The sequence below is a fragment of the Neoarius graeffei genome, chromosome 5 (genome assembly GCF_027579695.1).
Source record: "Neoarius graeffei isolate fNeoGra1 chromosome 5, fNeoGra1.pri, whole genome shotgun sequence".
In the NCBI taxonomy this organism is placed as follows: domain Eukaryota; kingdom Metazoa; phylum Chordata; class Actinopteri; order Siluriformes; family Ariidae; genus Neoarius; species Neoarius graeffei.
Genome location: NC_083573.1, coordinates 6,391,248 through 6,412,140, shown reverse-complemented (window position 1 = coordinate 6,412,140; position 20,893 = coordinate 6,391,248). Strand labels below are relative to the sequence as shown.

The following is a 20,893-nucleotide window of genomic DNA, read 5'->3' as shown; positions in this document are numbered from 1 at the left end:
ACCTGTCGCTCTTGACCTGCACGATTTTAAGCATTACGCTGCTGCCACACTGGCTAATCAGATGAACGTTCAAGTGTAAAGGTTTTCCGAATAAAGTGGACGGTCATTGTATTGTTGAGTATTTCATAAAAAACAAGGGACTACTTTGACTCAGCTTATGTTCTGAAAATATGCAGCAACTGAAATGAAACTCGTAATCCTTCTCGGATGTTCCAGTCTTAGAAAAATCCTGAAACTGGCTTCTCGTCTCATACCCAATGTACTGCTCTGATTTGTTGAATTTCTTGGCCAGGTATTTGGCAGACGCTTTGCTGGGTATTTTCACCATGGAAAGCTCTTTGCCATAGCGAGTCATGTTGCAAGGTGTCTGGCACACGCAGTAGTCGTTGTCCTTTTCAACAAGGAAATCTGTGAATTGTGACAACATATAGCGTAGAATGCAGATCAGGTGAAACTAAATTAAGAGGACCGTTACAGAACTGTACAACGTGTGCTGCTTGAAAAACTGTTTTGGAGTAATGTTCGGATATTAAAGGCAAAATCCACTCTGGAACACTTTAAATATATATTTAGCAGTTATTCCATGAAATCGAGTCGTACATGAGCTGATAGCTGGAAGCCGTGTAGGATGAGATTGAGTGGAATAACTGTTTTATTCTATCCACATTCACTGGATTTTGAGAAAAACGGAGCATTTTTATTTTGATTTTTTGCAAATTCGATCGATAAGAACTTTATACAAAACGTCCGACAAAATCATTTCCGCTTAGAATGGAAACAAACCGGTGGAATGACAGGAGCAATTTGTGAAAAATACTATAATAATAATAATAATAATAATAATAATAATAATAATAATAATTCTTATACATTCTTACTATCAAATACTTTAATTCCATATTTTGTTGCTTTTTTTTGGTATTTTGTTTTCAAGTAGAGATTTTATTTCGTCCTCGGTTGGTTTAGCAATACGCTCCGCCATTTTGTTTTTCTCTACTCGCGGTATATGAGCTGATATCCTCGTGGTAGAGTAGCCAATCAGAGAGCGCGATTGCTCATATCCAGTGAATGTGGATAGAATAATGAAGGATATTGAAAGATACAGGATGTGCTGAGCAAATAATATAAGAGATAATGGTCAGGCGCTTAAAAACAAACAAGCAGAAGCATCTTTACTTTTAATCTGGACTTTTAAGTGACGACTAGTACTAGTGATCTGTGGGTGGTAGAAAAGGGCAACTGGACTTGCTTGAAGATTCTTGAAGACGTTTCACCTCTCATCCGAAAGGCTTCCTCAGTTCTGTCTGACTAATACACAATACACATTAGACCCCTTACGAAAATCTACCATGGTTTACTATGGTTTTACCATGGTTTTTATGTAGTAACCATGATTCTACCATGGTATCTCATGGTTATTCTAAGTACTATGAACCAACCATAGTATTACTATGGTTCATCCATGGTAGTAACCATGGATCTACTATGGTATTTCATGGTGATTCTAAGTACTATGAACCAACCATAGCATTACTGTGGTTTATCCATAGTACTGCAGTAGCTGTGGTAGCATCATAGTTGTATGTGTAATAGGTCATAGTAACTACGAAATTAGTTTAAAAAGGGATAGTATGGTTTTTAAAAGGATGCACTAACTGTAGTATTACCATGCTTTCGTCCAACAGTCAATACTGTAGAGAAGGATCTCGATTAACAGCCCAGATACATTAACATTTACTTAGAACCTAAAAATTTAAGTGAACATTGAGGTAAAATGCACCATGGTTTTCATGGTTACCCAAAAAACCATGAAAACCGTGAATAACTATAAACCATGGTAAAACCATGGTTAATTTTCGTAAGGGACAAGGCAGAAGCCTTAGGCCAAGTTTACATTAGACCGTATCTGTCTCGTTTTCTTCGCGGATGCACTGTCCGTTTACATTAAAACGCCTGGAAACGCCGGGAAACGGGAATCCGCCAGGGTCCACGTATTCAATCCAGATCGTGTCTGGTCTGGTGCTGTGTAAACATTGAGAATACGCGGATACGCTGTGCTGAGCTCTAGCTGGCATCGTCATTGGACAACGTCACTGTGACATCCACCTTCCTGATTCGCTGGCATTGGTCATGTGACGCGACTGCTGAAAAACGGCACGGACTTCCGCCTTGTATCACCTTTCATTAAAGAGTATAAAAGTATGCAAATACTGATGCAAATACTGCCCATTGTGTAGTGATGATTGTCTTTAGGCTTGCCATCCTTCCACTTGCAAGTGGTAAGTGACGTGCATGCCCGACATGCACTGAGATCACACACACAGCGGCTCAGTCCCAAATCACTGCTTGTGCGCTCCACTCGCGCGCTCTGTGAGCTGCGCAGGGCCGGAGTGCGCACCCTCCAGAGGGCACTCGCTGTTCAGGGCGGAGTGATTTGGAGCGCAGGATGCCTGCGGAGCCGAGCGTATCCGTGTATTGGTGTTGCTGTGTGCACGCGAATCGTGTATTGGCGTTGCTGTGTGCACGCTAATCGTTTTAAAAACGTTAATCTGATGATCCGCTGATACGGTCTAATGTAAACCCCACCTTAGTATCGAGGTCTACCGGAAACCCCCACACACAGACCAGTACCTACTTTTCGACTCTCACCACCCACTGGAACATAAATTGGGGGTCATTAGGACCTTGCAACACAGGGCTCAGAACATTCCTACAACGATAGAGGGAAAAGAGAAGGAGCAGAATCATATCAAGAAAGCACTTCAGAATTGCGATTATCCCAACTGGGCTTTCCTAAAGAGCATAAAAAGGAACATAACGGACAAGGATGATAACAGGAACAAACGCAAGAACATTGTCATTCGATTGTCATTCCCTACATTTCTGGTCTATCTGAGAAACTCAGGAGGATCTTCTACAAACACAACATTCCGGTACATTTCAGACCCAGTAACACTCTGAAGCAGAAACTGGTCCACCCTAAGGACAGAATAGCCAGACACAAACAGGACAACGTAGTGTATGCAATTCAGTGCAGTGAGGAATGGGGAAAACAAAACAACCGCTATCAAGGCGCTTGGCTCAACACAGGAGAGCCAGTTCCTCAGGCCAGGACTCTGCTGTCTACATTCATCTTAACAACAAAGGACACTCGTTTCAGGATTGTAACGTACACATTTTAGCCAGAGAGGATCGTTGGTATGAGCGAGGAGTTAAAGAAGCCATTTTTGTCAACCTGGAACGGCCATCACTGAACAGAGGTGGGGGTCTAAAGGCCTCTGCATGCTCTTGCGACAAGGCTTTCGCAGATAGCTTTTCGCAGACAGTTGTAATTTATTGTTGAGCGGGGAGTATAGGCGTGCACGATGTTATTCACCGGCACAACGCAAGGGGGCGCGAAGTCGCTAGGAGTAGTTGGTGGGTGTGGTTAGTGGAGTGTTTATCCTCCGGTTACTTATAATGACTAGAACTTTTTTTTTTATAATGACTAGAACTGGAGTCGTATAGATGTACGTACTTCCTCAATCAACCGCTCTTCATGCTGCTCCATCTTCGCTCGTGTTTTTAAAAATGCCGGTCGTGAAAACAAACCAAACCGGGAAAGTAGGGAAGCGGAAGTGCGTGTACAGCGGATGTAGAGTGGACCAATCAGAGCCCTCTTGTCTGCGACGCTGTCTGCGAGGCTTCTGCGGTGGTCACAATTTTTGGGAGATGCGCGCAGAGCGTCTGCGAAGGTGGGGGGGCTACGCAGACGCTATCTGCGACACCGTCTGCGAGGACTGGGTTGTCAGCATAAATTGGCCTTAAAGCCCTGTTTACATTATTTCGAATCAGCGGATCATCAGATTAACGTTTTTAAAACGATTCGCGTACACACACAAAATTTCTGTGCCCGCAACAAAACCGTTCCCCGTGCACACAGCAACGCCAATACACGGATACGCTAATCACATGACTAATTAGACTGCACGTCACATGATCCCAGTGCATATCGGGCATGCGCAAGTCACTCACCACTTGCAAGTGGAAGGATGTCGTTGTAAAAAATGAAGTATGCCAGTCTGTTGTCGGCGGTACTGGTACTACAATGATGCCTTTTTTACACCGTGTATGGCCTTCGTGTTTATGCTAGAAGGATCTAACAGTGTTCGGTACACTCTTCACCTCGCAGAACGGCCGTTTTTTGCGATTACAACAAGACTATTTAGTGCTACGGTAACCAGCACACTTCCTGTATTGCTCATTCACTTAATGACTTCCTCAACACACTTCCTATATTGCTCATTCACATGACCAACGTGGCATGACCAACGCCAGCGAATCAGGAAGGTGGATGTCACAGTGACGTTGTCCAATGACGATGTCAGCTGGAGCTCAGCACTGCGTATCCTTGTTCCTCAATGTTTACACAGCACCAGATCAGATACGTACTGGGTTGAATACGTGGGCCCTGGCGGATTCAAACTGTTCCGCCTGTGGAGTCGTTTTCCGGCGTTTTAATGTGCACGGACAGTGCATCTGCAACGAAAACGATATGGATACGGTCTAATGTAAACACCACATAAGACATCATTTATCAACCATCTACAATGCGGTCTTGGGCACTCTTCCCAGACGGCTGGGTGTACGCCAGGACCCAGCTGGTTTCGGTGACTCACAGGAGGACAGAGAGAGTCAGCTTTCCATTGATCACCCTAACGGGCAATCCTTTGATCACCCTAATGACTCGCCGTTCACACCCAGCCTCCAGTGACCCACACCAACATGATGCCTCAACGACACCTTCGATGAGCTTGTCATCAGAATTCTGATTCTGATTCATGAGAGGATAAATATCTGATACTCCCTATTAGTCAGACAGAACTGAGGAAGCCTTTCGGATGAGAGGTGAAACATCTCAAGCAAGTCCAGTTGCCCCTTTTCTACCACCCACAGTTTACTATGACCTGGATGATTGAGAATCTTCACAGACATAGTCCTAGTGATCTAGTGTTCAACGCAGCGACATGATGCTGTTAAAACTTGTCTCAATTAGTTCACTCTTTGAAAGGATGTGAAATTCAGAGTGAAAGTTGAAGCCTTGGAAGCCGATCTGTTTGAGCAGAGCGTACAGATGAGGACAGAGCTGGATAGACTAAAGGATTAAAGCGCCGCCGCATTGTTCTCTTTAGGCAGAGGTGAAATAAGGGCTAAACCGCATGACACCACAATCAGCAGGGAGTTGAACTGCATTGTGGGTAACCATGAACCAAAATGTCAGTGAAAGAAGTTGAAACTAAAAATATCAGCTCAGTATTTCATTCGACAATAAATCACCGAAGACCAAGTGTTAATCATAAAGATTAATATGCAAGTTGTTCAGGGGGATTTTCCCTTTAATTGCTTGACACAGTTTGAATAATTGTTCAGGTTTTACTGCAAAAATGGACCTTATTGCATGAATGTTTTCTTACCCAGCGCAGGGTCTGCACAGTCCTTGTACTGTTCTGGGGTGCATACAGTGGAGGTCCCTAACAAAGTGTTCAAATAACAGTCGAGTAAGAGTCGTAAGGTGCACTGCGAACAAGCAGGAGATGAAATCTATCCTCATTTGAAGACTTAAAAATATCCATATTGTCAGAGTCAATATAAAATCAGATTTTATACCATCCTGTGTGTGTCTGTACCTGGCATGTGTACCATCCGGCAATTACAGTTCTCCAGCAGATAGCGGGTTTCACAGTCGATGCGACACGCTGTTATGCTGTAGGTGGTGAAGTACTCCGAGTTCAGAGGAGCAGATCTGCAGTCACCCCAGGGCGGTGGAAGATACTGAAGCTGAGATACACCACACAGTTTTATTCATTAACGCCGTGAACTTGCTGTTCAATCGCAAATCAGTCATGAGCAGCCAAGCCAAAGAAAAGACATTTGGTAAAAGTGAGTATCAACTGAAGGATGAGATAAAGATCAGTGGAGCCAAATGGAGCCATTTTTCATCCAAACGTGTGTTTGAATGAAATGAATTGCAAAGAAATGCCACAGGCGTACAAGACATACTGCTAAACGGTGTTTAAACACGATGCGGAGAAAACCAGAGAAAATTTAAACCAAGTCAGAAGGCCATGAGAATAGCCAATTTCGTATTTTAGAACCGGACATAAAATTTATGATATACATCGAGTCATAGTTTCCAAAATCCCTGTCAAGAATTTGATCTAGATCGTGTTTATGAAGGGTTTTGTTTTTTTATCCATTTCATCCCACCTGCTCATTTGATTAGCTTCGTCATTCTGTTAAAGATGAAAATTAGCTAATTTGCAAACTCTGGCACATTTACATTTTTAATTCAGATGGAGATGTTGATTAATGTGCATTGTCCCTTTAAAATAAACGAAAGCAATAAAGCCACTGGGCCTGAAAAGTACGATTGAAAGTTGCAGAAGTGAAAGTGAGAGTGCAAACAGGCAGCAACAAACGAAGATTAATCCGTGATCATAAAGAGCAACACGGAATAGACTCTAGACTCGAGAAGAACATCAGGGACGTAGTCGCTCATCCGGCCTGCCATCAAAACAACCATGACGACCAAAATATCAAACAGAACTGAAATGGGACAACGGGAGAGAGGACCAACCTCCGCAACACATTGTTTAGAACAGGAAAATCAACAAAAGGACTCAATTTTGTTCCCTGAAGGAAGATCTACCCAAAACATTGATCAGAACTGAATTCGCATGATAAATGAGAGAGGAGATACAATTCTAGTCAGAAGAAAATGTGTTAAGTTGACCTAATGAATAATTTGTTAGCCAAAAATTGACAAGACAATGAGCAAGTTTTGCACCGGCGCGGGAACCGGGGGTGCGGGGGGGTGCGGCAGCACCCCCTGGTGGTGGACCCTCAAAACTGACATGAACATAAAACAAAACTTACGTGAAAATATATTTGTTTATTTATTTGTTTTCATTTGGCTCTGCTGATTTTATATGTCATGTTTTAGATGTAGGATGATGAGGGCTACATTTTAGTTATTTAAAAAAGGATTTAATTAAAACTTAATATGTAGCCTAGTGGACCATCAGAATTTTTTTTGTCGTGACGTTGACGTTCAGCTTTTCAGCGCGCGAAATTACAACAGGAAGCGAGTACGAGTCGACCGTCTGTAGAGAAGAGTAAGAGTTAGTTAGTTGATACTTAATAGTTACTATGTCTCAGAAAAGAACCGTGTGGATTTAAGTGGAATAATTGCGAGAAGTCATATGATCAAGACAGCGTTTTAAGGTAAGGCCATTTGGTTATTAATTTTGCCCGCTGTGTCGTGTTCACTTGAGCCTATTTGGTATGCCTTGAACAAGTGCAGGTGTTGCTAGCATCGTGCTTTGAAGTTGACTCAGATGTAACTACAGTCTTAAAAAATGTTCGTTTAAAATGGTGTGTCCATGCTCATCATGTTTTACTTTTACTTTTCTTAATGGAGAGTGTGAAATACCGCTGCATCACTTTTATGAGTGATTTTTGCAATAGAACACTAAGTTAGTGTCACTAACCCATAGTAGTAGGATGAGTGGGTTCATGGATTTCGGTCTGTTGATTGAGAGAACCATGGTGTTTGTGTTGTTACAGCGATAGTGTTGTTCTGTTTCATGTGTGTGTGTGCGCGCGTGCGTGCGACTAACTACTGTATTTGAAATGCACACTCGCTTGACTGGATCTGGGTATGTAAGGCTGTAATCGGGTGGAATCCGCGTCTCCTTCAGTTTATCTAGAGCAGATGTAAAACCTGCGACTGTTAAACCACAACTGTGCGCTTCTGCTTCTAAAATAACCTGTCCTTCGTAATCGTGTTAACTGAGAATTGTCATTGACAGACAGGCTTCAGATTCTTCCGTCATCACTCAAAAAAAAAAAAACGTCGTTTTTACGGATTAGGCCTATAAGTAGTAGGCAGTTTAACGAAATATTGCAATTGCAAGCTTAAAAGGATTTCGGACGCCTGATTGGTTAAAATGCAGGAAATTGCATCTAAGAAATACAAAATTTTCTGGGGGAGGACCCCCAGACCCCCCTTCAAAAAAATGTCCCAGGTCACGTCACAGCACCCCCTGCTGACAATGTCTTCCCGCGCCGCTGAAGTTTTGTGCAGAAGGTCTAATTCTTTCAAATAAAACAATCAAAGCCGAAATCCACTGAGAACTGAGGGAGGCGATACGATTTAACTGAAAATAAACAAAGTTCCCTGAGGGAACATCTCCCCAAAACATCGATCAGAACTAGAATCGGATGAGAACTGCGAGAGGAGATACAATTCTAATGAGAGGTCCCAAAACTCGTTAAGGTGACCTAATTAGCAGTTTGTGAACAAAAATGTGACAATACAATGACCAAGTTTTGTGCAGAAGGTCTGGTTCTTTCAAACGATACAATCAGAACTGAAATCCACTGAGAACTGAGGGAGGAGACATGATGAAACTGAAAATAAAGTTGAAAACAAATTGTTTACAATGGAGAAATCAACAAACAAATGACCAAGTTTTGTTCCTCATGGGAAGATCTACCCAAAACATCGATCAGAACTGAAATCGGATGAGAAATGAGAGAAGAGATACAACTGTCATGAGAGGCCTGGAAAATTTGTTAATTTGGCCAAATTATGAACTCATTAGCAAAAGATTTAACAAAACAATGACCAAGTTTTGTGTGGAGAGACGAGTTCTTTCAAACAAATCATTCGGATTGGAAATCCTTGGAGAACTGACGGAGGAGATACGATTTAACTGAATTGTGGACGACAGACAATGGACTGCCTTATGGCATACCTGTCAACTTTGAGGTTTGAAAAAAAGGGATATTTCCCAGATTTTTTAACTCAAAATAAGGGAAAATTTTGGAAAGTCATGCCCTTCACCAAAAGTGGGTGTGTAGTTGAATGGGGGGCAATTTTCTATCTAGTATTTGTGATTTCCTGTACTCTGGTGCATGTTGGTGATAGCCAAGACCCAAACTCAATATGCTTATGGTTTATAGAGTGCATTTGTGAATAAACTATACATTTATTTTTATTTGCTTTCAGTGGTACCAGTTATTTCCCAAATTAAGGGCTAAAATACATATCTTATGTTAAAATAAGAAAGGTCATTATATAACCAGTCAATAAATTCAATTCCATTGCAATTTATTATGGTTTTACCGTAGTCATGGCCTCGGAACATTAGATAGATAGATAGATAGATAGATAGATAGATAGATAGATAGATAGATAGATAGATAGATGGATGTAATAAAGAGAAACTAGATGTAATAAAGAGAGAGTAATATAAGATATTAAACCAAGAGTGATTTAAAATGGGTAAGTTTCAGATAGAAAATAAAATAGACAATGAGTGGATAAAACAGTTAATACACCAATTAGTTTACACTAGGCTATTTATGAGGTCTTAGCCAGGACATACTTAATGTAAACATGTGTAGCTTACCTTTGATTATTTGGGAGGCTTTCGTTTTCCCTATGGAAAATTTCTTTGCGATGGAAGAGTCTGGGAACATTCCAGCCACGCACTTGTTGAAATCGTCAAAGAAAGAGGCTAATGTTTTTCTTAGCTATTAGCATCGCCATCTTCACCTCAGACCTAATCAGTGTTGCCAGATACTGCTGACGTTTTCCAGCCCAAAATATGTTCAAAACCCGCCAAAATGCACTTGAAACCGCCCAACTTGGGCAGGAAACCGCCCAATCTGGCAACACTGGCCTAATCACTTGCTCAGCCTCGCCTCCGGACGTAGTTATGTAATTACTGATGCCTGAGAGGGCGGGGACATCAATTCATGGCCCGACTTCCTGCTGTAAACTCCTGTCAGAGGCGCGTCATGAATTCTGGACCTACCGACTTTTTTATATTGTGAAAATACGGGACTTTTATATAATGTGAAAATACGGGATATTTTCGGGAAAATAAAAAAAGGGGAAGACAGCGGGAAATAAGTCAAAATAAGGGATTTCCCGGGAAAAACGGGAGGGTTGACAGGTATGCCTTATGGTCAGATGAGCTAAAAACAAAAGAAAAAACCCAACACCCACAAGTCTCAGAAATGCATGTCGACAATCGACAAGCCTTTGCAGTGAAATACGAAATAGCCAGGGTATAAGGAAACAGACATCTGAATTAAGGGCGAAACACAGAACAGCTGCACACATTAGGAAAACAAACCAATGAGATGACATAGGTGGAGACAGGACTGAAACCAAACCAAAACAAGTACAAGGCAAAACACAAACAAAAGCATTGGTCGAATGAATAACAAGCACAAGAAACATTTTGTGGTGCTTGGAAGTGGAATTACTGTATTATGGTTTAACATGTTTGGATGTTTGAAATAAATGTGCTTGGACGGTCTCTCCAGTTCTGTCAGTGATTGATTGAGCAAGAAATGACAAAACCATCCTTCCCAGCTTATGAAATTACAGACGGTTCTCTTCTTGGAATCCTGGAATATGGCATCACTGATAATTGGATGCACATTCTTAGCCAGATGCACCATTTGGAAGCCTTGCACGCCTCATTAGACGTGAGCAAATTAGACAATGGCGCATTTCATTAAAGTGCTAAGGATTCACATATGGACCTTTCAAAAGAATCTCAAACAAACATTTAGAGTACTCATGAACAGCTGAGCAGCCACCAAAAAAAAATCCTGTGCTTTCTTCAGTTTCCTTTCTGAATAAGAACGGTTCCCCCCCACCCCATTTTCTCATTCCCTTGCTCAAGAACCTGACAGTAGCTTTTGGACAGCCTTGGGGTTTGAAATCAGAATCAGCCTATTTTTACCACTGATCGTGAGTGAGGTGCAAACAGTCCTTCACCTTATTCACACAGGCTAAATTTCAGGCATTAAGAAGGAATTTTGGTGCATAAAAGGTCAAGGGCTCAAGCCTAATCTGAACACCCGTGATCTCCGATCCCTCAGGCAGCACTGCATCAAGAACCGTCACTCATTTGATAGCTGATGTAACAACATGGGCTTGGGATTACTTTGTCAAGCTACAATACAGAGTTACATCCGCAAACGCCAGTTAAAACTTTCCGAGGCAAAAAGGAAACCTTATGTTAACTGTGTCCAGAAGTAGCGCCGTTGACTTCTCCAGGCTCGGAGGCATCTGGTATGGACCATCACACGGTGGAAACATGTTTTGTGGTCAGATGAATCAGTATTCCAGGTCTTTTTTGGAAGAAATGGACGCCGTGTGCTCTGGACCAAAGCCAAAAAGGACCATCCAGACTGTTACCAGGAACAAGTCCAAAAGCCAGGGTGTGTCATGGTATGGGGTTGTGTCAGCGCTCTTGGTAAAGGTAACTTACACTTCTGTGATGGAGCATTAATGCAGAAAAGTACACGGAGATTTCGGAGCAACAAATGCTGCCTTCAAGACGACATCTTTTCCAGGGAGATTTCAACAAAACAACGTAAAACCACATTCGAACACACATTCCAAAGGCATAACTGTGGAAGAAGAGGGCGTGTCCCCTCTGTCCCCAATAGAGAACGTGTGGAGAATTCTGAAATGAAAAATATGACAGTGACGACCCCGTACTGTTACACACCTTAAGACCTGTTTGCAGGAAGAATGGAACAAAATAACACCTGAAAAAACGTCACTTCATCACTTGGTGTCTTCAGTCCATAAACATCTTTAAGTGTTGTGAGAAGGAATGGCAACATTATAAAGTGGTGACCGTCCCAACTTTTTTTTTAAAAATGTGTTGGAAGAATGAAAATTGAAATGTGTTTATTTATTTATTTTGAGAAAAAAAATTAACGAGGTAAAGCATCAAATCATGTGCCACTGTGGTGGTTGTTGTTTTGAGTGCAATACAGGTCAACGATTATTTACAAATCATTATTTTCAGATTTAAGTTCAATTTCAGCATACTGTACCGTCGCAACTTTTTCTTTTTCTGTATTCTGGTACAGTCAGAGGGGAGCCGTGAGGGCTTTCTCGGCCTTCAGAGAAGGGCCAAACATATCAGCATTTCAAAATGTTATATTTAACTGCTTTCATTCTTTTGTAATTTCATTATAATTATTCTCTTGATGATGATGATGATGATGATGCCCTTTATTGTCACTAGTCACATGTACCAGCGAAATTAGCCGTCAACCTGTCCGTACATATACAACATACAATTGACATAAGGTAGACAGGACAGGAAGACAGGGATAAAGATAAAAAGGAAACACAACATGAGGAGAGATAAGGGAAAAAAAAGAAACCCCCCCACTATGCTCCTGTCAGGAGTACAGTGTAGGAACACTTAAAAAAAACCTTTGCATAAGCACAACTACAACACAGGTACACTTTAAACACGGGACTTGAAGGGGGGAGGGGGAGGGGGAGGGGAGGGGAGGGGAGGAGGTAATCCTGCGCAAGCAAGCAGCTGTCCGCTCCTGCAGCCATGAAGGCGCTGGTCACGCACCCGCTTGTCACACTGGGGGTAAAAATGGCGACCGCGGAGAGTTAGAGAGGAATGCGAGGAATGAGAGTGTCTCCCGGCATTGACCTTCAGGGGGAAATGTTTTCTCAGCAATGGCCTGAAACAAGGCCGGTTCTGTCTCAGGGTGCTGAATGTCGATAAGATATTAATTGTTTGGTCTTTCCAGACGCAGTCCTCACCGCTTGTCCATATCTGTCCATTCTATTCAAATTGATCTCCGAAAAACGTATTCCTTGCAAAGCTGAAAGCTGCGCCGAGATACGGTAACAATCATTTTGTTGTTAAAGTTCTGAATGTCCACAGTTCAATTATTCTCTTCAAATTTGGCCTCATTTTCTATCAAATTTGCTTCAGGAATGAAAGGGTTACTGTCCTGAAAACATTAAAATCGAGTTATCCAATGAGATTGTTTTTGTTTGTTGTCTCTAGGCTGAGAAGAGTTTAGAGCTGCTCACTCATTGGTTAGGACTTCATTGCCGGGACAGAAGGCCATGGCAGTGTACTGTATGTTTATGTAGGAAGTGACCGATGAATTAACCAATCAGATTTTAATTTATAGTGGGAGGGACCAGAAATGTATCGCCCTAGGCCTTCTTGAAGGCCAACACGAGCTTACCTGTGAGTCGGTGCCATCAGCGCAGCGGTGAAGTCACCTTCCAGCCGGTGTAGCTTTCATCAGCAGTGTTAACGAATGCTAAGAAAGCGGTCAAGCCAGTGCTCTCAAGAGCAAGTAGCACAGGCTAACGACCAAGAAACTAAGATTTCTGTCTCTAGACTCTTCTTCCACGCCACTCGCTACAGTATTTTTCGCTCAGACTTAAGTTTACTGAGTTACTTTTAAAGCTAGACGGCCTTTCGATTTCATAAAATCGGTGAAATTTAGTTCCCTCTGAAATTTGGTCATTACGATCTATGTTTATTTCTGTAATATCTCACAAAATATCTGGCCATTCTGTGTCCGGGAAGTTATTTAATTTGAGGGGATTCCCGAGCAAACAATATCCATGAAATTGCTTGTTTTGCACAGTCAAGCAGACAGACGAAGGTTTTATGACAGTTGGCATCCACAGTGTTGCATTACTGCCATCTACAGGTTTACCTTTGAGCGTGCACTGACAATTCCATCATTCTGTCGCTAAACAAACAGCTGATCACACTGAGGTGCCCGCCGCCTGCCGATATTTATTAGTTTGGTTCTTCTCGCTTTCCGTGACTGTAGTCGGTCTTTCACGTTTCATTCACACACCCACGTCCTCCATTTTCCTCTCCTGTTTCAGATTTGTATCCCACAATGCCTCCTTGTGTGAATGGGGAAAGCTCACCACGTGATGCAGGATGTAGCATCTTGAATTGGATCATGGTGAAGCAGGAAAAAATAGCATGGGCCACGTGGAGATAAGTTCATTAATTGTTCTATTTAAAAAAAAAACGAATAAAATTGGAAGTCTGTGATTCCAATTCGGTAGCGTTCGGTCCACTCAACAAAAATAATTGGGTGTTGGTGAAAATTCCTTTTATGACCTACACTTGAAAAATCTGAAAGGCGGTGTACCTTTAAAATCAGCATCGACAGCTACGCACAGCAGAGCGACCTGGCAGCCTGCCGCTAATCCCTTGCAAAATCCTTTGCCCTGTTGCTTTTTTGGTGTCTCCGGCTAAGTTTTGGCTGAGCTCAAGTCCCAGCTCTAATAGCAATGGTTCGCCACTGGGTACAGGATTTGTAAGTATAGACAGCTGGACTGACTGCAGCTTTTATTCTCACAGCTTGTTAAATTAGGTTGAGTGATTTTCATGACTTTTTCCCCTTTTAATTGGTTACAGTGTAAGGACCAAGTGACACGACCAACAAGTGCCAATTCATAACATTCTGGATATATGCAAAAATGCCACAGCGGTCAAATACAACCCCGATTCCAAAAAAAGTTGGGACAAAGTATAAATTGTAAATAAAAACGGAATGCAATGATGTGGAAGTTTCAAAATTCCATATTTTATTCAGAATAGAACATAGATGACATATCAAATGTTTAAACTGAGAAAATGTATCATTTAAAGAGAAAAATTAGGTGATTTTAAATTTCATGACAACAACACATCTCAAAAAAGTTGGGACAAGGCCATGTTTACCACTGTGAGACATCCCCTTTTCTCTTTACAACAGTCTGTAAACGTCTGGGGACTGAGGAGACAAGTTGCTCAAGTTTAGGGATAGGAATGTTAACCCATTCTTGTCTAATGTAGGATTCTAGTTGCTCAACTGTCTTAGGTCTTTTTTGTCGTATCTTCCGTTTTATGATGCGCCAAATGTTTTCTATGGGTGAAAGATCTGGACTGCAGGCTGGCCAGTTCAGTACCCGGACCCTTCTTCTACGCAGCCATGATGCTGTAATTGATGCAGTATGTGGTTTGGCATTGTCATGTTGGAAAATGCAAGGTCTTCCCTGAAAGAGACGTCGTCTGGATGGGAGCATATGTTGCTCTAGAACCTGGATATACCTTTCAGCATCGATGGTGTCTTTCCAGATGTGTAAGCTGCCCATGCCACACGCACTAATGCAACCCCATACCATCAGAGATGCAGGCTTCTGAACTGAGCGCTGATAACAACTCAGGTCGTCCTTCTCCTCTTTAGTCCGAATGACACGGCGTCCCTGATTTCCATAAAGAACTTCAAATTTTGATTCGTCTGACCACAGAACAGTTTTCCACTTTGCCACAGTCCATTTTAAATGAGCCTTGGCCCAGAGAAGACGTCTGCGCTTCTGGATCATGTTTAGATACGGCTTTTTCTTTGAACTATAGAGTTTTAGCTGGCAACGGCGGATGGCACGGTGAATTGTGTTCACAGATAATGTTCTCTGGAAATATTCCTGAGCCCATTTTGTGATTTCCAATACAGAAGCATGCCTGTATGTGATGCAGTGCCGTCTAAGGGCCCGAAGATCACGGGCACCCAGTATGGTTTTCCGGCCTTGACCCTTACGCACAGAGATTCTTCCAGATTCTCTGAATCTTTTGATGATATTATGCACTGTAGATGATGATATGTTCAAACTCTTTGCAATTTTACACTGTTGAACTCCTTTCTGATATCGCTCCACTATTTGTCGGCGCAGAATTAGGGGGATTGGTGATCCTCTTCCCATCTTTACTTCTGAGAGCCGCTGCCACTCCAAGATGCTCTTTTTATATCCAGTCATGTTAATGACCTATTGCCAATTGACCTAATGAGTTGCAATTTGGTCCTCCAGCTGTTCCTTTTTTGTACCTTTAACTTTTCCAGCCTCTTATTGCCCCTGTCCCAACTTTTTTGAGATGTGTTGCTGTCATGAAATTTTCATGCCAATATTTGGCATGAAATTTCAAAATGTCTCACTTTCGACATTTGATATGTTGTCTATGTTCTATTGTGAATACAATATCAGTTTGAGATTTGTAAATTATTACATTCCGTTTTTATTTACAATTTGTACTTTGTCCCAACTTTTTTGGAATTGGGCTTGTAAATACTGTCTGATTTAAGATTAAGATGTGCCTGCAATTTGGAATCTACCTGTAAAATTGCAGGGATGGCTGTAAGACAGGCACTAAAATGATCAGTTGAATAGAGTCGAGATGGCATTTTTCCAGGAGTGGAGAGAGAAAATATAATGCCTGTAAAAGGTGTAAATTACACCAGCTCCCCAAAGGGAAAATGAATTCTGCCCGCATCTAAAAGAGGAGGAATAAAAATGAATAGTTTTTGTTTCCTGTGAGAAGCAATGCATGTATCGATGACAACTGACGACTGGTGGTAATCACAAGTATTGATTTCATTTTAGTTGCCACAAAGTGCGTCAGGTTGATGACCAAGGAAATAAGAAACCAACAGGCTGCAACTTCCAACGTTGCTCCTCAATAATGCAGAACGAAAATGCAGCTGGTTCACCGAGAGGGTCCAATTTCGACAAGAGCATCATCGCATAAAGACCATCATTTATCAAAATGCTATTGTCGTTGTCTGTTTGATCAGTCCCTCGGTTAAGACAGACTTATCACTCCAGGGCTTTTTCGAAACGGAGTCTAATCTCGTTGTCGCCTCTATGAGGTGGATTCGGACACCATCCACTATCCTTTCCTCTTGTATGGGTTTCGAAGGCAGGTTTATCCCTGAATCCCAGAGTGGAAAATTTCATTGCACAGAAAAAAAAAAAGGTTTTAAGCCACAGAATTTCATCAATCTTCTCAGACTGAATTCTGCAGACTGTGTGATGATGCATGTCCTCCTTGTCAAACTGTATGATCAAGATCCTTTCACGATAGACCTGAGGTTAAAGAAAATTTACGTTCTGTGCAGTCTGTCATCCATCAATGTGATCTTGGCGCATGTAGAAAACGGCGCCGTGGAAACACAAACATTTTCCAAAGTGAGCGTGAGGGAATAAGTTTTGTTTACTTTTCTTCACCGCCATTACTGTATTTGTACAGGAGCTATCTAAGCCAATCGTGAAGTCACGACCAAAGTTTGGGCCGAAAACCAATTACACGTCTTGGCGACCTTATCAGAATTCAAATTAGCACTATTTACTCGTACTGTATATGACATAGACTAAAATACACTGTCTATCATAAGGATTTATCCACTTACAGGAATCTTTCCCTTATTTTTAAGATGTTATATAACATTTAAGATGTTAAAAATTATACACTCATAGGTTAAAGGCCAAAATGAGTTCAGAAACTAACACGAATATTTACGCTGGTAAGACAATGTGTTCGGGGCATATAATCTACAGTGTCTTGCAAAAGTATTCATCCCCCTTGGTGTTTGTCCAGATGGAATTATCTGGACAAACACCAAGCTGGAATTAAAATGGATTTTTTTGGGAGGTGAGCACCATTTGTTTTACACAACATGCCTACCACTTTAAAGGTGCAAATTGTTGTTGTTTTGTTGTGACAGAAACAATAATTAAGATGAAAAAAACGAAATCTGGAGTGTGCATGGGTATTAATCCCCCAAAGTCAATACTTTTTTGAGCCACCGTTTGCTGCAAGTCTCTTGGGGCATGTCTCTATTACTGTAGCTTCACACATCTAGCCACTGGGATTTTTGCCCATTCCTCAAGGCAAAACTGCTCCAGCTCCTTCAAGTTAGATGGGTTGTGTTGGTGTACAGCGATCTTCAAATTATGCCACAGATTCTCAATTGGATTGAGGTCTGGACTTTGATTAGGCCGTTCCAAGACATTTAAATGCTTTCCTTTAACCCACTCCAGTGTAGCTTTAGCAGTATGTTCAGGGTCATTGTCCTGCTGGAACGTGAACCTTCGTCCCAGTCTCAAACCTCTGGCTGACTCAAATGGGGTTTCCTCCAGAATTGCCCTGTATTTAGTGCCATCCATCTTTCCTTCAGTCCTGACCAGCTTTCCTGTCCCTGCAGATGAAAAATATCCCCACAGCATGATGATGCCACCACCATGCTTCACTGTAGGAATGGGGTTCACAGGGTGTTGGGTTTGCGCCACACATGGCATTTCCCATCATGGCCAAAAAGTTACATTTTAGTCTCATTTGACCTGAGAATCTTCTTCCATGTGTTTGGGGAGTCTGCCACATGCTGTTGGGCAAACTCCAAATGTGTTTTCTTCAGCAATGACTCTTTTCTGGCCACTCTTCCAGAAAGTCCCACCCACTCTGTGGAGTGTATGGTGTAAAGTGGTCCTATGGACAGATCCTCCCATCTCCACTGTGGATCTTTACAGCTCCTTCAGTGTTCTCTTTGGTGTCTTTGTTGCATCTCTGATTAATGCCCTCCTTGCCCGGTCTGTGAGTTTTGGTGGGCGGGGCCTTCTCTTGTCAGGTTTGTAGTGGTGCCATATTCTTTCCATTTTGCTATAATGGATTTAATGGCGCTCCGTGGGATATTCAAAGTTTGGGATATTTTTTATAACCCAACCCTGATCTATACTTCTCCACAACTTTGTCTCTGACCTGTTTGGAGGCTCCTTGGTTTTCATGTTGCTTGCTTAGTGGTGTTGCAGAGTCAGGGTCCTTCCAGAACAGGTTGATTTACCGTATACAGACATCATGTGACAGATCATGTGACACTTTGATTGCACACAGGTGGATCTTAATCAACTAATGATGTGACTTATGAAGTGAATTGGTTGGACCAGCTCTTATTTAGGGGTTTCATACGAAATGGGGGTGAATACCTTTGCACACTCCAGATTCCCGTTTTTTTTTTTCATTTTAATTCTTGTTTGTGTCACAATAAAAAAAAGCAAACAAAAAACAATTTTCACCTTTAAAGTGGTCGGCATGTTGTGTAAATCAAATGGTGCCAACCTCCCAACAATCCATTTTAATTCCAGCTTGTAATGCGACAAAACAGGACAAACACCAAGGGGGATGAATACTTTTGCAAGACACTGCATGCTTTTAATTCTCTTTTTTAATAACCTACATCCATTTTATTTTGTTCAGTCGATGTGCTCTCCTGTAATGAAGATGTGCTCGCAGTTTGAAGGATAAGCTGGCCAACACTAATCTTCTGTCATTTCTTTAAACATGATTGTATCCATCAAAGAAAAATGACTCATTGTGATCCAGCATCTCAGATTAAGATGCCATTTCATCCGATGTGCTCCATGCAAAAAAAGATTTAAAAAAAAAATAAATCTTTGCATGGATTTTGAAGGGATGATGCTGTGAACATACGATTAATTCACAGAGTCATGCTTATTAGGGCTGTGCTCGTTTGCCATCAGTTGCTCACGATATTGTACCATATATATCGCGATATATCGAGTTAAACGATGTCTTTAATGTATTGTAAGCAGAGGGCGCGAATACGTTTGGCGCAAAAATTATTTAATCAATGAGTCTCAAAACGAGGCCATGGGGACATGGGGGACGTAATTAGCGGCTTGCAGCGTCTGTAGCAGAGCGCATTGAAGCAGAGCGCCTAATTTCTAGTGCGCATGCCCTGAGTAACTGGAAGCGCCATTTGTAAATAAAAACGTTTTTGGTTGGAACAGGTTGCAAGCATGAATTTCCGTCGATTTCTGGCATGAAACATGCTTTAAATCAAGTGAAAATTGATGACAACCTGCTACAGAACCGGGAGATACAGTGGTGCTTGAAAGTTTGTGAACCCTTTAGAATTTTCTATATTTCTGCATAAATATGAGCTAAAATAGCATCAGATTTTCATACAAGTCCTAAAAGTAGACAAAGAGAACCCAGTTAAACAAATGAGACAAAAATATTATACTTGGTCATTTATTTATTGAGGAAAATGATCCAATATTACATATCTGTGAGTGGCAAAAGTATGTGAACCTTTGCTTTCAGTATCTGGTGTGACCCCCTTGTGCAGCAATAACTGCAACTAAACGTTTGCGGTAACTGTTGATCAGTCCTGCACACCGGCTTGGAGGAATTTTAGCCCATTCAGGTCAGGACTTTGACTTGGCCATTCCAGAACATTAACATTATTCTTCTTTAACCATACTTTGGTAGAACGACTTGTGTGCTTAGGGTCGTTGTCTTGCTGCATGAACCACCTTCTCTTGAGATTCAGTTCATGGACAGATGTCCTGACATTTTCCTTTAGAATTCGCTGGTATAATTCAGAATTCATTATTCCATTAATGATGACAAGCCGTCCTGGCCCAGATGCAGCAAAACAGGCCCAAACCATGATACTACCACCACCATGTTTCACAGATGGGATAAGGTTCTTCTGCTGGAATGCAGCATTTTCCTTTCTCCAAACATAATGCTTCTCATTTAAACCAAAAAGTTCTATTTTGGTCTCATCCGTCCACAAAACATTTTTCCAGTAGCCTTCTGGCTTGTCCACGTGATCTTTAGCAAACTGCAGAAGAGCAGCAATGTTCTTTTTGGAGAGCAGTGGCTTTCTCCTTGCAACCCTGCCATGCACACCATTGTTGTTCAGTGTTCTCCTGATGGTGGACTCATGAACATTAACATTAGCCAATGTGAGAGAGGCCTTCAGTTGCTTAGAAGTTACCCTGGGGTCCTTTGTGACCTCGCCGACTATTACACGCCTTGCTCTTGGAGTGACCTTTGTTGGTCGACCACTCCTGGGGAGGGTAACAATGGTCTTGAATTTCCTCCATTTGTACACAATCTGTCTGACTGTGGATTGGTGGAGTCCAAACTCTTTCGAGATGGTTTTGTAACCTTTTCCAGCCTGATGAGCATCAACAACGCTTTTTCTGAGGGCCTCAGAAATCTCCTTTGTTCGTGCCATGATACACTTCCACAAACATGTGTTGTGAAGATCAGACTTTGATAGATCCCTGTTCTTTAAATAAAACAGGGTGCCCACTCACAACTGATTTTCATTCCATTGATTGAAAACATCTGACTCTAATTTCACCTTCAAATTAACTGCTAATCCTAGAGGTTCA

The 20,893-nt window shown here is 41.8% G+C and overlaps 1 protein-coding gene across 1 annotated transcript in view; it reads right to left on the bottom strand.

Annotated features, from left to right (window-relative positions):
* Positions 1-20,893, bottom strand: part of asic1c (acid-sensing (proton-gated) ion channel 1c) — a 201,897-nt gene that overhangs the window by 23,524 nt on the left and 157,480 nt on the right. The window contains exons 4-6 of the mRNA XM_060921059.1: positions 5,667-5,817; positions 5,454-5,510; positions 255-408 (exon numbers count right to left, since the gene is read on the bottom strand). Coding sequence (XP_060777042.1) covers positions 255-408; positions 5,454-5,510; positions 5,667-5,817 — 362 coding nt within the window. The remainder of the gene's footprint in view (positions 1-254; positions 409-5,453; positions 5,511-5,666; positions 5,818-20,893) is intronic.